At 45.3% G+C, this 18,527-nt stretch overlaps 1 protein-coding gene across 2 annotated transcripts in view; it reads right to left on the reverse strand.

Moving 5' to 3' along the window:
- Positions 1–331: 331 nt before the first annotated feature.
- ITCH (itchy E3 ubiquitin protein ligase) overlaps positions 332–18,527 on the reverse strand; it is a 48,067-nt gene continuing 29,871 nt past the window's right edge. Inside the window, exons 14-24 of one of the 2 annotated variants that reach the window (XR_008489352.1) lie at positions 17,608–17,679; positions 15,855–15,943; positions 14,679–14,838; positions 13,325–13,458; positions 10,907–11,047; positions 8,187–8,307; positions 6,041–6,145; positions 5,727–5,823; positions 4,981–5,053; positions 2,433–3,540; positions 1,591–1,609 (exon numbers count right to left, since the gene is read on the reverse strand). Coding sequence is in view for 1 of the 2 variants with exons in the window: in XM_054392061.1 (XP_054248036.1) it covers positions 3,441–3,540; positions 4,981–5,053; positions 5,727–5,823; positions 6,041–6,145; positions 8,187–8,307; positions 10,907–11,047; positions 13,325–13,458; positions 14,679–14,838; positions 15,855–15,943; positions 17,608–17,679 (1,092 nt within the window). In the remaining variant the exon portion in view is untranslated. Of the gene's footprint in view, positions 3,541–4,980; positions 5,054–5,726; positions 5,824–6,040; positions 6,146–8,186; positions 8,308–10,906; positions 11,048–13,324; positions 13,459–14,678; positions 14,839–15,854; positions 15,944–17,607; positions 17,680–18,527 lie in introns of both variants that reach the window. The other variant, XM_054392061.1, reaches the window with a different exon arrangement.

The raw sequence follows: 18,527 nt of genomic DNA on the forward strand, positions 1-18,527 counted from the left end.
ACATAGACACACACACACACAGAGCCATCCTTGAAGGAAAAAAGACACCAGAGAAACAAAAGAAAAAAAAAAAAAAGGGGGCTGGAGATACCAATGGAACAGAGAGAGTTGAGACTACACAGCCAGTGCAGCATGGAATAAAAATACAAACTAAAAAGTAATTACACCTGGTTTTTTTTTTCATTCAGAATAATAAAAGCTTTTTCCCCCCCTCCTTTAATTTTCTCTTTTTTCCTTCAGAATACTAAAAGCTTTTTTTTTTTTTCCTCCTTTCATTTTCTTGTTTTTTCCACAAGCAACTGGATTAAAAAAAAAAAAAAAATCCCAACTTCCACAGCAGGTTGGATGAGGACATGCTGCATTCCCCGTGCATGTCATTAGGATATTCACATTTCCTGAGCTATCCAGAATAAGGCTTTGTTAATTCTTAGATCAGCAGCTCAGCATTTCATTTGCTCATCTCATAAGGCAAAAAGAAATCCTAAAGAAAAGTTGAGTAGTTGAAAATTAGGATGAGTTGAGAGCTGGACATCAAGAGACTTGTGACATGCTGTGGATTTGTGCAGCTCAGGCTGCTCTACACCAGTTGGAAGTTGTGGGGGGCAAATTCATTAACCTCTGCTGAAAATGTTACTCCTAAGGCCAATTGCTAAATCCTGATAGCTGGGATCCTTGATGCTTGGAGCTCATCTACATCTTCACCAGATCCCCATATAAAGAACAGCAAAGTGCACCAATGGCTTCTATTAATTCCTTTTATTTCTACACAACATGCTGTAAAAAAAATGAACAGATTTGCTAGCTGACAAAGGTCTAAGGAACCTTAACCTCTGCCTTCACAAACATTGCCAATTTAACCAAGTCATTTGTTAACAGTTTGGCCAAATCCAAGGTTTCACAGATTATTTCTCCTCCCTCCTTCCTCCCCCCAGTTCCAATGAATTCTTTCTTTGTAATATTTTCAAACCATGTCTGGTACTTTGGGATATCCAGCCCCCTTTTCTTCCTCCCACCCCCTCCATCCTAATACAGCAGGAGAGACATAGAAACATGCCATTTAAATTAAAAGAAAGAAAAATAAAAGGAAGAAGTGGAATCCTGGACTGCAAAAATATATACAAGCATTTGACTTTTTTTACCTTTTTTCGTTTGTTTTTCCTGAACTAAACATTTCAACCATAAAAATATTAAAGAGCCATACCCTATAGAACTAGGGCTAAGGCTATTTCAATTATAACTATTCTTTATCTTTAAAAATATAGGGCTGAAAGCCTTTTGGGTGGTATTTATACATGAACAATATTCCTAGGTTTTCCTACATGAATCATAAAGCATTATGCAGAACACACAGACTATGCTTGCTTTTTTTTTTTTTCAGAGCTTAACTCTTTGCATTATCTTGCTTAATTTAATCTCTCTTTGTAAATATGTTAGGTAACTACTCTTCATTGTAAGAATTAACATAAACAGAAAATATTTATAAGGCTTTTTCTTTGTTGTTTTGTTTTTCTCCTCATGAGCTGTAACATAGCCATCAAATGGTTTGAAGTTGGCAGATTTTCCTCTTAGTAAAGCCATGAAGTCAGGTTGGTTCTCACCACCAATGCAGCTGTAAGAGAGTGGTTTCTATACCATCAGAAACTCTTTTCCATGCCTGTCTTAAGAGTATGCACATGAAAAGAGCTGGCCACACTGAGGTCTAACCATGCTGCCTTCCAATCAGCTCATATCACTTGGTATGACCCGAAAAATTATTGAAATCAGTTTAAAAACCTCTGTTTTGGTGGTTCTCAGGCCTGAATCTGTTTTTCCCCCCATCTTACAGTCCAGACAGAAGGGACAGCAAGTAAGAAATATCCTTTTCAAGCCTGGAAGTTCAGTTGTACAGTTTCTCACTGTCCTTTTTCAGCTCCCTTAACTAGAAGCCTCTTACAAAGAGCTCCTATCCCAAAGCTCTGAGCTGCAGTTATGTTTTAGCTGTGTGCTACATGCTACTTCAAGTGTCACCTCTCTCACTATGGCTAACAGCTCATCTCATTGACGTTTGCTTTTCCTCCCTTCAGCCAAGGGGAAGAGCTGACCATACCCAGAAAGTGCATTCAGTCTAAAGGAGCAGTAAAATGCAAAAAATGTTACTGTAAACCAGAAGAGAATTGATTCTAAAATTAAGTAAAAATGTTCTTAATCCAATAGGAACTCACTACAAAAGTTACTTAGCTACAAGCAGCTTAGGATGAATTAGGTTAGAAACCTCCCCCCCAGAACTTTAGTTTCAGTCTTTACAGAACTCTTTACTGATGTTTCAGCTGTTAACAACAGCTGGAATCCATGTCTGAGTTTTCTAATCCTTAGAGCCTCAGCCAGTATCATCTCTCAGCAATGGAAGTGATAAAAGTCTTATCATTTTGTCTGAATCCAGTTGGGGTTTGTACCTCTTTCCTGAGAGCCCAAGAAAAGTCTTCAGAGCAAAGTGACTGCAACATGTAAGAATAGTAACACTGAGAAGAATGTCCACTGACACTGCTGACGAGGAACACCAGTCTGTAAACCAGGAACCAACTGGAGGCACTGCAATCCCAGCTGGCCTTGGCTTTTGCAGAACAAGTGAAGTACCACAGTGTTAGTACTGATGTAAAAGTTACATGAGTGACACAGGAAAAAAAGCTCAGAATTCTTCTGAGAGCATACAGCAATGTTCCAGTAACTTTGGATTGGGTCTTTGTTTTGCTGAAATTAGCAGGATTGGGGAAAAAAAACGAAACAAAACAAAACACACAAACCCAAAACCAACACAACCCCAAACCAAACAAAGCAAAGCTATGCCCTGGATTTGTGCCACAGTTTGACATCCCCTTAACAGCAGCTTGAGTCCAGCTGGCATGTGAGCAGACTCTGGGTGGGGGTACACAACAACAAAAAAACAGTCTGGCCACACTTGAGTAGGTAAAAAGAGCTTACAGAATGGATTTGCTCACAGTCCAGAGAGGATGGTGACAAGCTGGCTGTACTAACTGCTGCAAAGAGGCTGAGGATGCTGCTGCAGCATTGCAGCTACCAATGAACTTCCCAGTGCATCAGTAGCAAAAAATGCTACTAAAAAGGAAAGACAAAACTATTGTTAAAAACCTGTCAGTCATTAAAGGACACATTCTAATTAATGAATGGTACAACAAAGCAGAGCCCAAAGCTGTATTAAACCTCTACTTAGGTCGTAGTAAGTCATTTGTAGCCACATCTGATTGCTCATTTGATTTCTGAAAAGTGCTCAGTAGGAATCCAGAGTTAATTTGGAGAAAGCCTCAGGATTACATCCATTCACTTACACATTAGTACTGTTAAATAAATCCAAGTCAAGTCTACTTTACAATGAAGTGTGCAACAAGCAGGAGTGAAGAACGTGGGTCGTGTGGAGTTCACATTCTTCATGGTGCAAATTCCAGCTACTCTTGCCCAAATCCTTCTGTTTCCTCAATTGCAAACAGCAGCTTCTCCTTCAGCTGCTCATAATTCTTATAGGGTGGAAGGTCTAAGCGATTGAAACTGCAAAGAAAGGAAAAGACTGAGCAGTGAAAGATCATGAAACCATCACAGAAAAACCTGTGGGCAATTTAACTTTTTGCTGTGGTGCTGGATACCTGGATCCATGTCCTGGTGAAAAGCTGATTACTGACAGATTTATAGATATTTCTGAGAGCAGAATGGTGAAAAGCTGACTACTGACAGAGATGTATAGGTTTCTGAGAGCAGAGGTTAGAGTTCAAGAGCTTGAACAGTGCCAGCTTTCCAGAAATGCAGGGTGCTTGGTGAGCAATGTCACTTCCTTCTGCTCCTTGGTTACCTAGAGCCAGCATTCACATCTGAAATGTTAGGTGTGGCTGTTTTTACTACCCCCAGATAGACCTGAGTAGAAGCCACCTTTTCCCTAGGGAAGAAGTGTCCATCTGACCACTGCTATCAAGGTGGAGGGGAGTGTAGTCCTAACACAGATCAGCCCCAACCTCTGCATGCTGCTGTTGATAACTTCACATTTTCAGTGCTACACAAATCCATGGAATTCACAGATTCACAGACTGCATTATGTTGGAAGGGACCCTCAAAGGTTATCTTGTCCAAACCCCCTGAAGTCTGCAGGGACATTTCCACCTGGATCAGGCTGCCCAGGGCCACATCAAGTCTGATCTTGAATGTCTCCAGGGATGGGGCCTCAAACACCTCCCGGCACAGCCTGCTCCAGCGTCTCCCCACCCTCACTGTGCAGAACTTCCTCCTGATGTCCAACCTAAACCTGCCCTGCTCCAGCTTCAAACCATTGCCCCTTGTCCTATCACCAGAGGCTCTTCTGAACAGTCCCTCCCCAACTCCCCTGTAGTCTCCTTCAGGTATCAAAATGTAGCTCTAAGCTCCTCCTGGAGCCTTCTCTTCTGCAGGCTGAAAGGCCCAAGTTCTTTCAGCCTGTCTTCATAGGAGGGGTGCTCCAGCCCTCCAATCATCTTTGTGGCCCTCCTCTGAGCCTTCTCCAGCAGGTCCATCTCTCTCATGTTGGGGACCCCAACGGTGGACACAGCACTGCAGGTGAGGTCTCCCCAGAGCAGAGAGGCAGGATCCCCTCTCTCCATCCACTGGCCACCCTTCTTTGATGCAGCTCAGGCTGCCATGGGCCTTCTGGGTTGCAAGCACCCATTGCTGGCTCATGTCCAGCTTCTTGTCCCTCCTAGACCTTTCCAGCAGAGCTGCTCTCAATCTCATCATCCCCCAGCCTGGATTGATATCAAGGGTTGCCCCCTGAGGGACAGCACTTGTCACCCATCTCCACCTGGACATCAAATCAATGGAATCTACTCCATGCCACAAAGGTCTTTCAGAAGTTCAGCTACTTCTTGGCAGCAAAGTGTATTGGTGTAACTTGGTGTTTGCTTTCCCAGTCTCAGTTAGATTGCAGAAGCAGAACAGCAGCAATGCTCTGATTTGGTGCATACTCACCAGGTATGACTTCTAGGTAACCAGTTTTCCTTCCCAACTTTTTCAATACAGAATTTTTGGGGTCCATTGCTCCCTGTAACAAATTCAAATAAATGAGGCATAGGTCTAGCTACAAAAGGTGAAGCATTCCCCTCCAACTCTTTTTCCATCACAGCTCAAGTATACACAAGGCTTGCAGAACAGCATTCACTATAAAATTCATTTTCAGTGTCCATAAGCATGTCACAGAAACACAGAATGATAGGGGTTGGAAGGGGCCTCTGGAGATCCACTCCAAACCCCCTGCCAAAGCAGGCTCACCCAGGGCAGGTCACACAGGAACACAGCCAGAGAAGAAGATTCCATAACCTCTCTGGGCAGCCTGCTCCAGGGCTCCAGCACCCTCACACCAAAGAAGTTTCTCCTCATGTTCAGGTGGAACCTCCTGGGTTCCAGTTTGTGTGCATTGCCCCTTGTCCTGTCACAGGACACCACTGAACAGAGCCTGGCCCCTTCTTGCCACCACCCTTCAGATATTTATTTGTAGCCATTGGTCAGATCCCCCTTCTCAGCCTTCTTTTCTCCAGACCAAATAGCCCCAGAGCTCTCAGGCTTTCCCCATCACTCAGATGTTCCAGTCCCTTCATCACCCTCACAGCCTTCTTTGGACACTGTATCCCTCTTGAACTGGGGAGCCCAGCACTGGACACAGTACCCCAGATGTACATAACAGAACTTGGTGCATTAGTGGAGCTGTTAATGCATACCCATGAGGTCAGCAAATCCTCCCACTGGCAATCTGCATGTTCCAGTAACAAACTGCAAGAGTCTCATTCTCTTCTCATTGTCTATTTCTTTCACAAACTGAAAAACAGGAATTGAAATCAACATTTAGGTCTAGATTTGATGTTCAGACCTTATCAGTATTTACATCCACAGATGAAGGAACTGTCAGGAGCAGGTGGATTACAGTCACACTATCTACTTACACAGCTGTTCAGTGTTTCTGACTATTCTTTACCAAGCTGTAGCTGTGCCCTGTAACTTCTGTTGGTCTGAGAAGAAAACTAAGTCTACAAACCTGCCAGAACCACACAATCTGTCTGCTGGTCCTGGTGTAGTGCCTGTAGATGGTGTGCCTCTGCCAGTCATTCAAGTCAATTTCTTGCATTCCACACAGAAGCACCTTTAGGGGAGGAAAAAGGAAATAAAGGTGAGTACAAGCCATGACTTTCCTTCTATGACTTCCTGCAGAATCAACTGCAGCCACACTCAGAAGCACCTGCAATGACAGTTCATGGAATCATAGAAAGACTTAGACTGGAAGGCACCTAAGAGATATCATCTACTCCAACCTCCCTGCCATGGACAGGGACACCTCCCAACTAGACTCAGCTGCTCAAGGCCTCATCCAGCCTGGCATCTAGGGAGGAGGCATCCACAACTTCCCTGGGCAACCTGTTCCAGTGTCTCCCCACCCTTGTACTGAAGAACTTCCTCAGCTCCAGTCTAACCCTGCTCTACCTCAGCTTCAAACCATTCCCCCTTGTCTTGTCTCTAGACACCCTCAGGAAAAGTCCCTCTACAGCCTACCTGTAGGATCCCTTCAGGTACTGGAAGGCAGCTCTGAGTTCCCCCTGGAGCCTTCTCTTCTCCAGGCTGAACACCCCCAGCTCCCTCAGAGCCTGTCCTCCAGCCCTTTGATTATCCTGATTAGCTTGTCCCCTCAGCCTGTCCTCCAGCCCTTGGATTATCCTTGTGGCCTCCTCTGGACTCACCCCAACAGGAGTTCTTGGGTTTAATTTGAAACCTTACCCAAACCTTCTACAAGGAATGAGGAGAACTTATGTAGGCTATACAGAGAAGCCACAAAATAGAAAGCATTCCTGTCATGAAAAAAAATGAGCAATTGCTTGTGTTTAGACACTCAAGACAGGAACAATTTCTCATTGCCCAGCCATACAATTGTCTGGTAGGAAAATCATCTTTTGGGTTTATATTTTTCTCTTTTTAAATTGAATAGATGCCTCAGAAAGTGTAATTTTGAGAGATCAAAACCATCTAGAACCTGGTGCAGTCCACATGTGATCACCCATTGCCTGTCTGGTTTTATCTCTTTTCTGTCAAGTTAGCCATTCTTTGAACACAGGCAAATTGCTGAGGAATACAAAAGCAATCTTGTAATATTTCCTGGCAGAGCAGCAGCCTTCCAGTACCTGAAGAAAGCTGGGAAAGGACCTTTTACAGTGGCTTGTATTGATAGGATGAGGGGGAATGGATTGAAGCTTGAGGAGGGGAGATTCAGACTGGAAATTAGGAAGACATTCTTGACAGTGAGGGTGGTGAGACACTGGCACAGGTTGCCCAGGGAGATTGTAGATGTCCCCTCCCTGGGGGTGTTTGAGGCCAGGTTGGATGAAGTCTTGAGCAACCTGGGCTGCTGGGAGGTGTCCCTGCTCATGGCAGGAGGGTTGGAACTACAGAATCATAAAATGATCTGGGTTGGAAAGGACCTCCAAAGCTCATCCAGTCCAACCCCCCTGCACTCTCAGCAGGGACATCCTCCACTAGATCAGGCTGCTCAGAGCCCTGTCCAGCCTCTCCTTGAAGGTCTCAACCACCTCCCTGGGCAACCTGTTGCAGTGTTCCACCACCCTCCTGGTGCAGAACTTGTTCCTCACATCCAATCTCAATCTGCTCTGCTCTAGTTTGAAGCCATTGCCCCTGCTCCTGTCCCTGCAGGCCTTTGCAGTCTCTCTGCAGCCTTTCCTACAGGTGCTGGAAAGTTGTTAGTAGATCTCCTTGGAACCTTCTCTTCTTCATGCTGAACACCCCCAGCTCCCTCAGCCTGTCCTCATAGCAGAGCTGCTCCAACTCCCTGATAATTTTTGTGGCCCTCCTTTGGACCCTTTCCATCAGGTCTATGCCCTTTCTATATTGAGGGTTCCAGAGCTGGATGCAGTACTCCAGAACAGGTCTCACCAGAGCAGAGGTCCCTTCCAACCCAAACCATTCTGTGATTCTATGAATCTTGGCCTTTGCAGACATGTTAGTAGGCTGCAATGAGGAAAGGTGAACCAAATACCACTCCATGAAGTCTCCCTCACAAGCTCTATAAAACAGAGTTGTCAGCCTTGGTGAGTTCTGCTCTTCAGACAGAATGACTGCAGGTTAATTGTTTTCTGTGTATCCACCTGGGTCTAAGCAATAGCCAAACAATATTTTACCTCCAGTTCCTTAGCATCAAAATACTGCAAATACTGCTGTGGCAGAATTTCATTGAAGCCTTCAAAGAAAGCCTGTGTCTGCTCCTCAACACCTCGGGAAAGTCTCCATTCTGCTACCAGCCTGTAGAAGAAGATACAGGAAGACACAGAAAGGTAATTAAAATGACCTGTGCCAACCCAAGCCCACATCTTTGTTAGCCTGATTTTGGATGAACTGTAAACCAAGATACAAGATTAAAAAAAAGGAGAATCCAGAAAGTTCTGGGGACAGAGCACTGTATAATTTTACTGGGCTGTTTGGAAGGGCTTGTAGAGATAGGACGAGGGGCAATGGTTTGAAACTGGAGCAGGACAGATTTAGGTTGGACATCAAGAAGTTCTGCACAATAAGGGTGGTAAAATACCGGAGCAGGTTGCCCAGGGATGTGTTTGAGGCCCCATCCCTGCAGACATTCAAGATCAGACTTGGCAGTCTGATGTAGTTGGAGGTGTCCCTGCTAACTGCAGGGGGGTTGGACAAGATGCCCTTTAAGGGTCCCGTCCAAAACCAATGCAATCTGTGAAACCTTCACTCTGTGCAAGCAATTTTATTTTTCTTGAAGTTAAAGCCCTATGCTTCCAAGGGCAAGTATTGCAGACTCAGAGAAGGGGCAGCATCTATTCACTCATGGGGGAGAGGGAGGGGGAGAGGGAGGGGGAGAGGGAGGGGGAGAGGGAGGGGGAGAGGGAGGGGGAGAGGGAGGGGGAGGGGGAGAGGGAGGGGGAGGGGGAGAGGGAGGGGGAGAGGGAGGGGGAGAGGGAGGGGGAGAGGGAGGGGGAGAGGGAGGGGGAGAGGGAGGGGGAGAGGGAGGGGGAGAGGGAGGGGGAGAGGGAGGGGGAGAGGGAGGGGGAGAGGGAGGGGGAGAGGGAGGGGGAGAGGGAGGGGGAGAGGAGGGGGAGAGGGGGAGGGAGCAAAGCAAAAGCAGAGCTGTATTTGTCTTGTTTGCCATGAAAAGGTGGAAGATAGGTCAGGTTGTTCTGGTCAAAATAAAGAGGGCTGCTGGCTTACCAAGAAACAACTATGGCCTTTTGGAAAGTTCCATTTTTGTTCCTGTCAGCCATGAAATTCTGCTCTGTGGCATAAGGTCCACTCTCCATTACTGAAAAGGTGAAAAGCAGGCAGGAGGCACAAAGAACCTGAACCCAGGGAGAAGCAGGTATCATGCTGAATGCAAGCCTAAGCTGCCAGGAGACCTGCAGAATGATTTCTGTCCTAGAAACGTTGGGGACTTGAAGCAGGACTCAGAGTAAGACAAAAAAAACGAAGCTGGGAACAGCTCTCCCTGGGGTCTCAGAAATTAGAAGAGAATGGTTTGCTGCAGATCCTCCCAGTTTTCAACCCCACTATTAACACTTTGCAGAACTGTCAAATGTTGCTCCTGCAGATACACCTTTTCTGATGAAAATGTCCGCTCCCTTCTCCTGCACCCTTCCCATGAAAGAAGCCTCCACAGAACATGGTGTAAGAAAGAGGAAGATTCTACTGAGATCCAGGTCCTTTTAGAATCACAGAAGAGTTTCAGTTGGAGAAGCTCTCTGAGATCATCAGCTCCAGCTGTCAACCCAACACCACCATGGCCACACATTTCTTGAACACCTCCAGGGATGGGGACTCCACCACCTCCCTGGACAGCCTGTGCCAATCCCTGACCACTCTTGCAGCAAAGAAATTTTTCCTCATCTCCAACCTAAGCCTCCCTGGCACATTTTCAGGATACATCCACTTGTTCTATCACCTGATCCTAGGGAGAAGAGCCCAACCCCCACCTCACCCCAACCTCCTTTCAGGGAGCTGCAGAGAGCAATGAGGTCTCCCCTCAGCCTCCTCTTCTCCAGACTAAACAACCCCAGCCCCCTTAGCAGCTCCTCCTAAGGTCTGTTGTCCACACCCTTCCCCAGCTTTGTTGTGCCTGCAATGTGTGACTTTGTTTTGTTCTGTTGGCAGGCACGTGCTGCAAGCTTCTATGTTGAAGTTCTCACCTCACAGCAGAGCTTAGGTACTGCTGCACACTGAGGAAGAGGAGGATATTTCAAGATAAAGCAGCTCACTGTTCACATTTTCATTCTTCAATGGCTCTTTAGCTCCTTCCATCTTAACTTCTTGCCTTAAAGCATGCTGGTGCTGCAAACAACCCTTCACTTACAGTACAACTCCTAACACTGTTCCTGACATACTTCAGAACACACAGCAATGACCTTAAGCTTTAACAAAAGCCAAACCATAAATGGCTGGGTAGAAAAATCACAGACTGCATCAGCTTGGAAATGACCTTCAAAGGTCATCTTGTCCAATCCCCTGCAGTAAAAGCAGGGACACCTCCAGCAGAGATTCATAGATTGGAAGGGACTCTCAAAGGTCACTGCAATAACAAAGAGATGCAATGATTCCATGAGATACCTGACATTCACATTTGGTGTCCTGATCTTCTGCTAAACTTTCATCTCTAGGAAAAAAGGTGGACCTTCTACTATGACCTTTGGGAAAAGTGAATTTAAAGAACTCATTTCTACCAATATTCCTCTTTCAACTATGATATCAAAAGGATTGCTTCTTTTTGCCTACATCAGCAATTACTCAGAATTTCAGCACTGCTTCTGATTTCAGTTAATCTTTCCTTGCTAGAGCTAAAGAACGAAAAAGATGGAGATAAAGATATTGTCAAGTCCTCATTTATCCTCACCTGATGTATTCCTCTTTGTTTTCTTCTGTGACTAGTATGTTGCTACCATTTGGCTTCAAATCATGGCTTTTGATTTCACCCAGAATTTCTTTATCAACTGAGAAAAACATTTCCAAGCCACATTCTTCAATGTCATTCTCTCTGGAAGAAAAAAAAAAAATGTAATTGGGAGCGAGTGTGTTGAGACTTCCTGCTCCATAGAGGGGATGGACATGAAGAACCTCAACTAAGAAAGGTTTGGAGCTAAATAAACAAGGTAAGGAAATATTCCTTCACAGTGAGGGTGGTTTGCAATAATTACTGACTCATTACCAATGTGCAGACGAACTGCACTCCTCATCACACAGTTTTCATCAGCAGTATCCTTACATTTACCAGTCACAGTCTGGTATCACAGAATTGTCAGGAAAGGGACCTCAAGAATCATCCAATTCCAACCTCCCTGCCATGGGCAGGGACACCTCACACCACAGCAGGTTGCTCACAGCCACATCCAGCCTGGCTGCAAAAACCTCCAGGGATGAGGCTTCCACCACCTCCCTGGGCAACCTCTGCCAGTGTCTCACCACCCTCATGGGGAAGAACTTCTTCCTAATGTCTAATCTAAATCTCCCCTCCTCCAGTTTTGTTCTATTCTCCTCAGTCCTACCACTCCCTGACACCCTAAAAAGTCCCTCCCCAGCTTTCTTGGAGCCCCCTTCAGATACTAGAAGGTCACAAGAAGGTCTCCTTGGAGCCTTCTCTTCCTCAAACTAACAACCCCAACTCTCTCAGCAGAGGTTCCCCAGCCATCCAGAAGCCTCTGTGCTCTGCATGAATTACACATGCACCAGGAAAACCATACACAGAAAAAACAAACCCCCAAGAGCAGCACCTTGCCATTATTGGGTGTTAGAAAGAACCACCCATGGCTTTGAAACGTGGAAAAGGGTCAGCTTAGGGGCACTACACAAATGCAAAGGTGCAACTAAGTCTACAGACAATCACAGAACATTAGAGGTTGGAAGGGACCTACAAAGATTGGATCCAACCCCCCTGCCAAAGCAGCATCACCCAGGGCAGTCTCCACAGGAATGCATCCAGGTGGGTTTAGAAAGTCTCCAGAAGAGGAGACTCTACAACCTCCTGCTCCAGGGCTCCAGCACCCTCACTGTAAAGAAGTTTCTCCTCCTGTTGAGCTGAAACCTTCTCTGTTCCAGTTTGAACCCACTGCTCCTTGGCTTATCACTGTGCACCACCCAAAAGAGCCTGGCCCCCTCCCCTTGACACCCACCCCTCAGCTACTGAGAGACATTGATCAGATCCCTCTCAGCCTTCTCTTCTCCACACTAAACAGCCCCAGGGCTCTCAGGCTCTCTTCACAGGGGAGATGCTCAAGTCCCCAAATCATCCTCGTGGCTCTCCCTTGGACTCTCTCCAGCAGGTCTCTGTCTCTCTGGAACTGGGGAGCCCAGAACTGGACACAGGATTGCAGCTGTGGTCTCAGTAGGGCAGAGTAGAGAGGGAGAAGAACTTCCCCAGCCCTGCTGGACACCTTTCTTGCTGCCCCCCAGGATCCCATTGGCTCTCTTGGCCACCAGAGCACATTGGTGTTCCATGCAGAACTTGCTGCCCACCAGCACTCCAAGTTCTTTCTCCATGGAGCTGCTCTCCAGCAGGGCAGCCTCTAACCTGTCCTGGTGCCTGCTGTTGTTCCTCCCCAGATGCAGGACCCTGCACTTGTCCTTACTGAACTCCATGAGGTTTGCCTGCAGCCAGCTCTCAGCCTGTCCAGGTCACATTGGATGGCTGCACAGCCTGAGGGGTGTCAGCCACCCCCCAGTTTGGTATCATGAGTGAATTTGCTGAGGGTGCACTCAGTCCCCTTGGTCTTGATTCATTCAGCTTGGAACAAAAATCCCAAGGACAGCTAGAAAAATGCATGAGCATTAGAAGTATTAAATCTTTGGTATTAACCTTTAAGTCAAACATCAGGTCTGACTAACAGAACAATTTATTAAACTACATTTGTTACCTTCACACTAAACTTCTCCTTCTTAAGCATGTAGTAGAGAGAGAAACACTGAGTGGATTTTTGCTGATGTCTTTCAATCAATGATTTGAAGTTTCAGTGGAATTTACTCAAAGCTATTTTGATAATGGTGTTCAAGACTGCTGTATCTGTGTAATGTCTAGCTAAATTCACTAAAAACCAGCAAAAATGGAATGCAAGATGCTGTGCAGGATATTCAAGGAACCAGAACAGTTTTTGCATTGCAAATTTATTCTCTGTGTATCTACCATTCCAGTAGTGCTCTGCCATTGATGTATGAAACTTTCCAGTGGGGGTTTTAGCAATACATTTGCACCTGCCTGCTGGCACAAGTGAAAAATCAAACCCACTGTATTGCAATTTCAAGAACAAAAAATCAAACTCACTTTACCCAGATGAGAGAGTTGTAAAATTCTGGGTCAACAGATTCTAAATCCTTGAGTCCCACTGGCTTGTTCAGGATCCGTTTATAGAAGGGCAAAGAGAAACCAGTGTCAATGAATTTCCCATGGAACAATGCCTGGAGAGGATGAAAACAGACAAAATAATGCTAGGGACGATCGAGCACTTAATATGCCAACATTCTGTAGTCTGTACCAATCAACTTTGACAGCTGAAGAATGAAAACAATCCAGAATATCATGACTGCTAATATGCTGAATTAACTTACAGCAACTACAGTTATAGCCCAACACCACCTGATAACAGTTTCCAACTCAGAAATTAATTGTTTAATCCTCCATTTGATGGTACAATCATAGAACGGTCTGGGTTGGAAGGAACCTCCAAAGCTCATCCAGACCAACCCCCCTGCACTGAGCAGGGACATCCTCCACTAGATCAGGTTGCCCAGAGCCCTGTCCAGCCTCACCTTGAAGATCTCCAGGGATGGGACCTCAACCACCTCCCTGGGCAACCTGTTGCAGTGTTCCACCACCCTCATAGTGAAGAACTTGTTCCTCACATCCAATCTCAATCTGCTCTGCTCTAGTTTGAAGCCATTGCCCTTCGTCTTGTCCCTGCAGGCCTTTGCAAACAGTTTTTTTCCATCCTTCTTGTAGCCCCCTTCAGGTACTGGAAGGTCACTATTAGGTCTCCTTGGAGCCTTCTCCTCTCCAGGCTCAACACCCCCAGCTCCCTCAGCCTGTCGCCATCGCAGAGTTGCTCCAACTCCCTGATAATTTTCATGGCCTTCCTCTGGACCCTCTCTCCATGAGGTCCATGTCCTTCCTATATTGAGGGCTTCAGACCCTCCAGGGCACACAGTACTCCAGGGGAGGTCTCACCAGAGCAGAGGGGCAGGATCCCCTCTTCTCCATCTCTGGCCACACATCTTTTGATGCAGCCCAGGCTACCTTTGGCTTTCTGTGCTGCAAGCTCACACTGCCTGCTCCTGTCCAACTTCCCATCCAGCAGCACCCCCAAGTCCTTTTCCTCAGGGCTGCTTTCCATCACCTTCTCCCCCAGCCTGTATTGACAGTGAGGGTTGTTCTGGCCCAGGTGCAGAACCTTGCACTTCTCTTATTGAACCTCACGAGGTTCCCCTGTTCCCACCTCTCCAGCTTGTCCAGGACCCTCCGGATGCCATCCTAGCATCTAGCATACCAACAGCACCTCTCAGCTTGGTGTCACCTGCACACTTGCTGATGGTGCACTGGATCCTGCTGTCTAATAGCATTGATGATCTTTATTTCTAGCACAATTACCCAAGAGAAGGCCTTTCTGGTCTTGAAGACTTACCATGGCAATGAATCTCCCAATAAATCGGAAGTATTTCAAATGGTCTGGGTTAATGTAAGAGGCTGGGTTTATCTGTAAGCAGTAGTTATCTTTCCCTGCATATTCAAACAGGCAATACATTGGGTTCAAAACTTCATGTGATAATAGAAAGAACCATTCCCTGTAATCACACAAACAATAAAAACACGTTCAAAAATAAATTAAATTAGAAAGTAGTTTTCAGCTACCTCACGTTTGACTTAGGAACTTGGTGGCACCTGAGTGCCAACTGACTTCTTTACCAGAAAGTAGGCTAAGCCCAAACTGAAACCAAACTGAAGCTAACACAAATTAGGAATTATTTGGCAATGGTTTGGATGAAAAGCATGCAGAACTGAAGAAGCAGATTAAAAGTCTGCCACTGATTCAAACCTTGGGGTTTTAGGGAATGCTAATTAACACAGGTACTCCTGGTTCCATTCTAGTAAGGACTTGGGTCTTCAAAGTAGATTTTTATTCACTTCTCCAGTAAATCTCTACTTTGAGATTAAGAGTTCATAGGTTTGTAGAACGATTTAGATTGGAAGGGACCTTGAAGATCATCTCCTTCCAACCACCCTGCCATGGACAGGGGCACCTCCCACCAGCCCAGCTTGCTCAAGGCCTCATCTAGCCTGGCCTTGGACAACTCCACAGAGGGGGCATCCATGACCTCCCTGGGCAACCTGTTCCAGTGTCTTCCCATTCTCACTGCAAAGAATTTCTTCCTACTCTCGAGTCTAAATCTACCCTCCTTAAGCTTAAAGCCATTGCCCCCCTACAAGCCCTTGTAAAAAGTCCCTCCCCAGCTCTCCTGTAGCTCCTTCAGATACTGTAAAGGCTACTGTGAGGTCCCCCTGAAGTCTTTTCTTCTCCAGGCTAAACAGCCCCAACTCTCACAGTTCAGTAAACTGTGCATCTCTTTAATCACAGAGGCCATTAAAGTTAATTCCTAGTTCAAACTGAACATAACTTTATACAGTTTTAAGGCATGCATGCACCTCAAGGAACCGTCTTCTCAGATATTCCAAGGGATAAACTTGACTAATATTTTGAGAGCACTGCAGTTTAACTGTTTACTTTTGGGAAGTCTCCAACATCAACAGCTTGCAGGAAAAAAAAAAAAAAAGTATTATTTGGCATTTCAGTTTAGTTTACCTTGCAACACCTCCATAATCTAAGCCTTCTTCACCAGGGAAAATAACCCACAAACGTCTCCGTAGATCCTGGGGGCTGAAGCTCATTATCTTAGTAAAAGAAAAACAATCAATTCTTTTTATGAAAACAGCTCTGAGCACTGTCCAGACTTACTGCTATTTGCTGTCAAACAACATACATTGAATAATTCAGACCATAAAGTGAGTATGTGAAGTACCTGCTTAGGAATGTGAAGAGTTAATGCAAACCAATTTCCATAGATTAAAATGTAAGGAAATAATAATTCTGAACCTCTCCAAGATTTCTGCAGTGATCATCACCAGAGGTTTCTGCAAATGATAAATGACTAAAAACTATAAAAATTGTCTCATGCCTTAGTGATTATGTCATCTAAATTACTACTAAGGCACCTTGTTTCCCAAGGAAGCCTTGCTGATGTTTGTGTCACTGCATTGTCTATCTCTTGATTCTTTCCAGTACAATTTCTCTACCTTTCTGGCTACCTTTATGCAATTCTAGAAATAAGGCTGGAGCTATTTTTCAGTTACAGCACTTGTTTTCAGAGATTCATAGAATGGCTTGGGTTGGAAGAGATCTTAAAGCTCATCCAGTTCCAGCTCCTCCTGCCATGGGCAGGGACACCTCCTACCAGCCCAGGTTGCTCATCCACAATCACTCTGGACAATAAGAAAGGCAACCTGAAGACATAGAAGGAAGACTAAAAAAAAAAAAAATAAATAAAACAATCAGCTAAGGACAGAGGAAGCTAAAAGTTCCTATCTTCTTAGATAAGGTCTGCATATTCTGTAGTTACTTTGAAGTCAGAAAATATGGAAGTGGCCAAGAGAAGTACCTGCCAAGAAGAATTGTTCTGTGCACTTCCAAGCCTGTTCCTGTGTATCTTACTAGACTGACAAAGGGCTGTTTTTGGCCTCAATTTAACAAGCAATAGGAATGAAGTAAAATTCAAAAGCACTGGTACAGAGTGCGCAAAGGGAGAAGAGAGAGGGCAAAAAAAGAGAAGAGAGAGGGCAAAAAAAGAGAAGAGAGAGGGCAAAAAAAGAGAAGAGAGAGGGCAAAAAAAGAGAAGAGAGAGGGCAAAAAAAGAGAAGAGAGAGGGCAAAAAAAGAGAAGAGAGAGGGCAAAAAAAGAGAAGAGAGAGGGCAAAAAAAGAGAAGAGAGAGGGCAAAAAAAGAGAAGAGAGAGGGCAAAAAAAGAGAAGAGAGAGGGCAAAAAAAGAGAAGAGAGAGGGCAAAAAAAGAGAAGAGAGAGGGCAAAAAAAGAGAAGAGAGAGGGCAAAAAAAGAGAAGAGAGAGGGCAAAAAAAGAGAAGAGAGAGGGCAAAAAAAGAGAAGAGAGAGGGCAAAAAAAGAGAAGAGAGAGGGCAAAAAAAGAGAAGAGAGAGGGCAAAAAAAGAGAAGAGAGAGGGCAAAAAAAGAGAAGAGAGAGGGCAAAAAAAGAGAAGAGAGAGGGCAAAAAAAGAGAAGAGAGAGGGCAAAAAAAGAGAAGAGAGAGGGCAAAAAAAGAGAAGAGAGAGGGCAAAAAAAGAGAAGAGAGAGGGCAAAAAAAGAGAAGAGAGAGGGCAAAAAAAGAGAAGAGAGAGGGCAAAAAAAGAGAAGATAGCAAAGTGGCTGTATCCAAACACTAGTAGTTTCTGGTTAGTATCACTTAAAATGCCATTAGGAAGATGCCAAAGGCTCAACAAATTTAATCAGCTCATTATGGCCACTACTGAAGATGTTTTAGTACAATACCTGTTGGAAGGAGTCCTCAAATAATGTTTTTCTGCTCACTGTGATCTTTATGTGTTGTGGCATTGCCAGTTGCTGCAATGAAATGGGTAGAGGTGAAGTGTGCAGCCAGTTCCCAACACACAGCTTTGGACTGGAATTTGTTGTATGGATTGCTGAATTTCACTAATCCACATAAAAGCAGTAATGAAGATATTTGAATTGTAATTTACTCCAAGACCAAATTGCTTCCAACAAGGGTATCTACAGTGAGGTAATCATGCCTCCAGATCCTGCTTTGAATAGGTTCAAATATTAGAATCAGATTTTTTGGGGCAGGAAAAGCCCTCTAAGAACATCAAGTCTGACCATCAACGCAACACCACCAAGGCCATTAAATCATGTCCCAAAGTGCCAAGTCCACACATTTCTTGACGCCTGTGAGAAACCTATTCCAGTGTCTGCCCACTTTCAAGAATTTCTTTCTCATCTCCAATCTCAACCTCCCCTCTTCCAGTTCAAAGCCATTGTCCCTCGTCCTGCCATTCCCAGCCCTTGTCAAAAGTCCCTTCCCAAGCTCTCCTGCATTCCCTTCAGTTACTGGAAGGCTGCTCTAAGGTCTCCCTGGAACATTCTTTTCTCCATACTGAACAGACCCAACTCTCCCAGCCTGCCCCAACAGGGGAGGTTCTCCAGCCCTCTGATCATCCTCTGGACCCTTTCCTTGTGGGTCCAGTTCCTTGTCCTCCTTGTGTTGAGGGCACCAGAACTGGATGCAGCGCTCTAGGTGGGGTCTTACTAGGGCAGAGAGGCAGAATCCTCTCCCTTGTCCTGCTGGTCACACTTCAGTTGACGCAGCTCAGCACATGGCTGCCTTCTGGGCTGCCAGCTCACATATTCCCTGACTCTGACAAGGGTTAAAGCCACAGCTCACCTAGCTCTAA

Source organism: Indicator indicator, chromosome 24 (assembly GCF_027791375.1).
Source record: "Indicator indicator isolate 239-I01 chromosome 24, UM_Iind_1.1, whole genome shotgun sequence".
Taxonomy (NCBI): Eukaryota; Metazoa; Chordata; class Aves; order Piciformes; family Indicatoridae; genus Indicator; species Indicator indicator.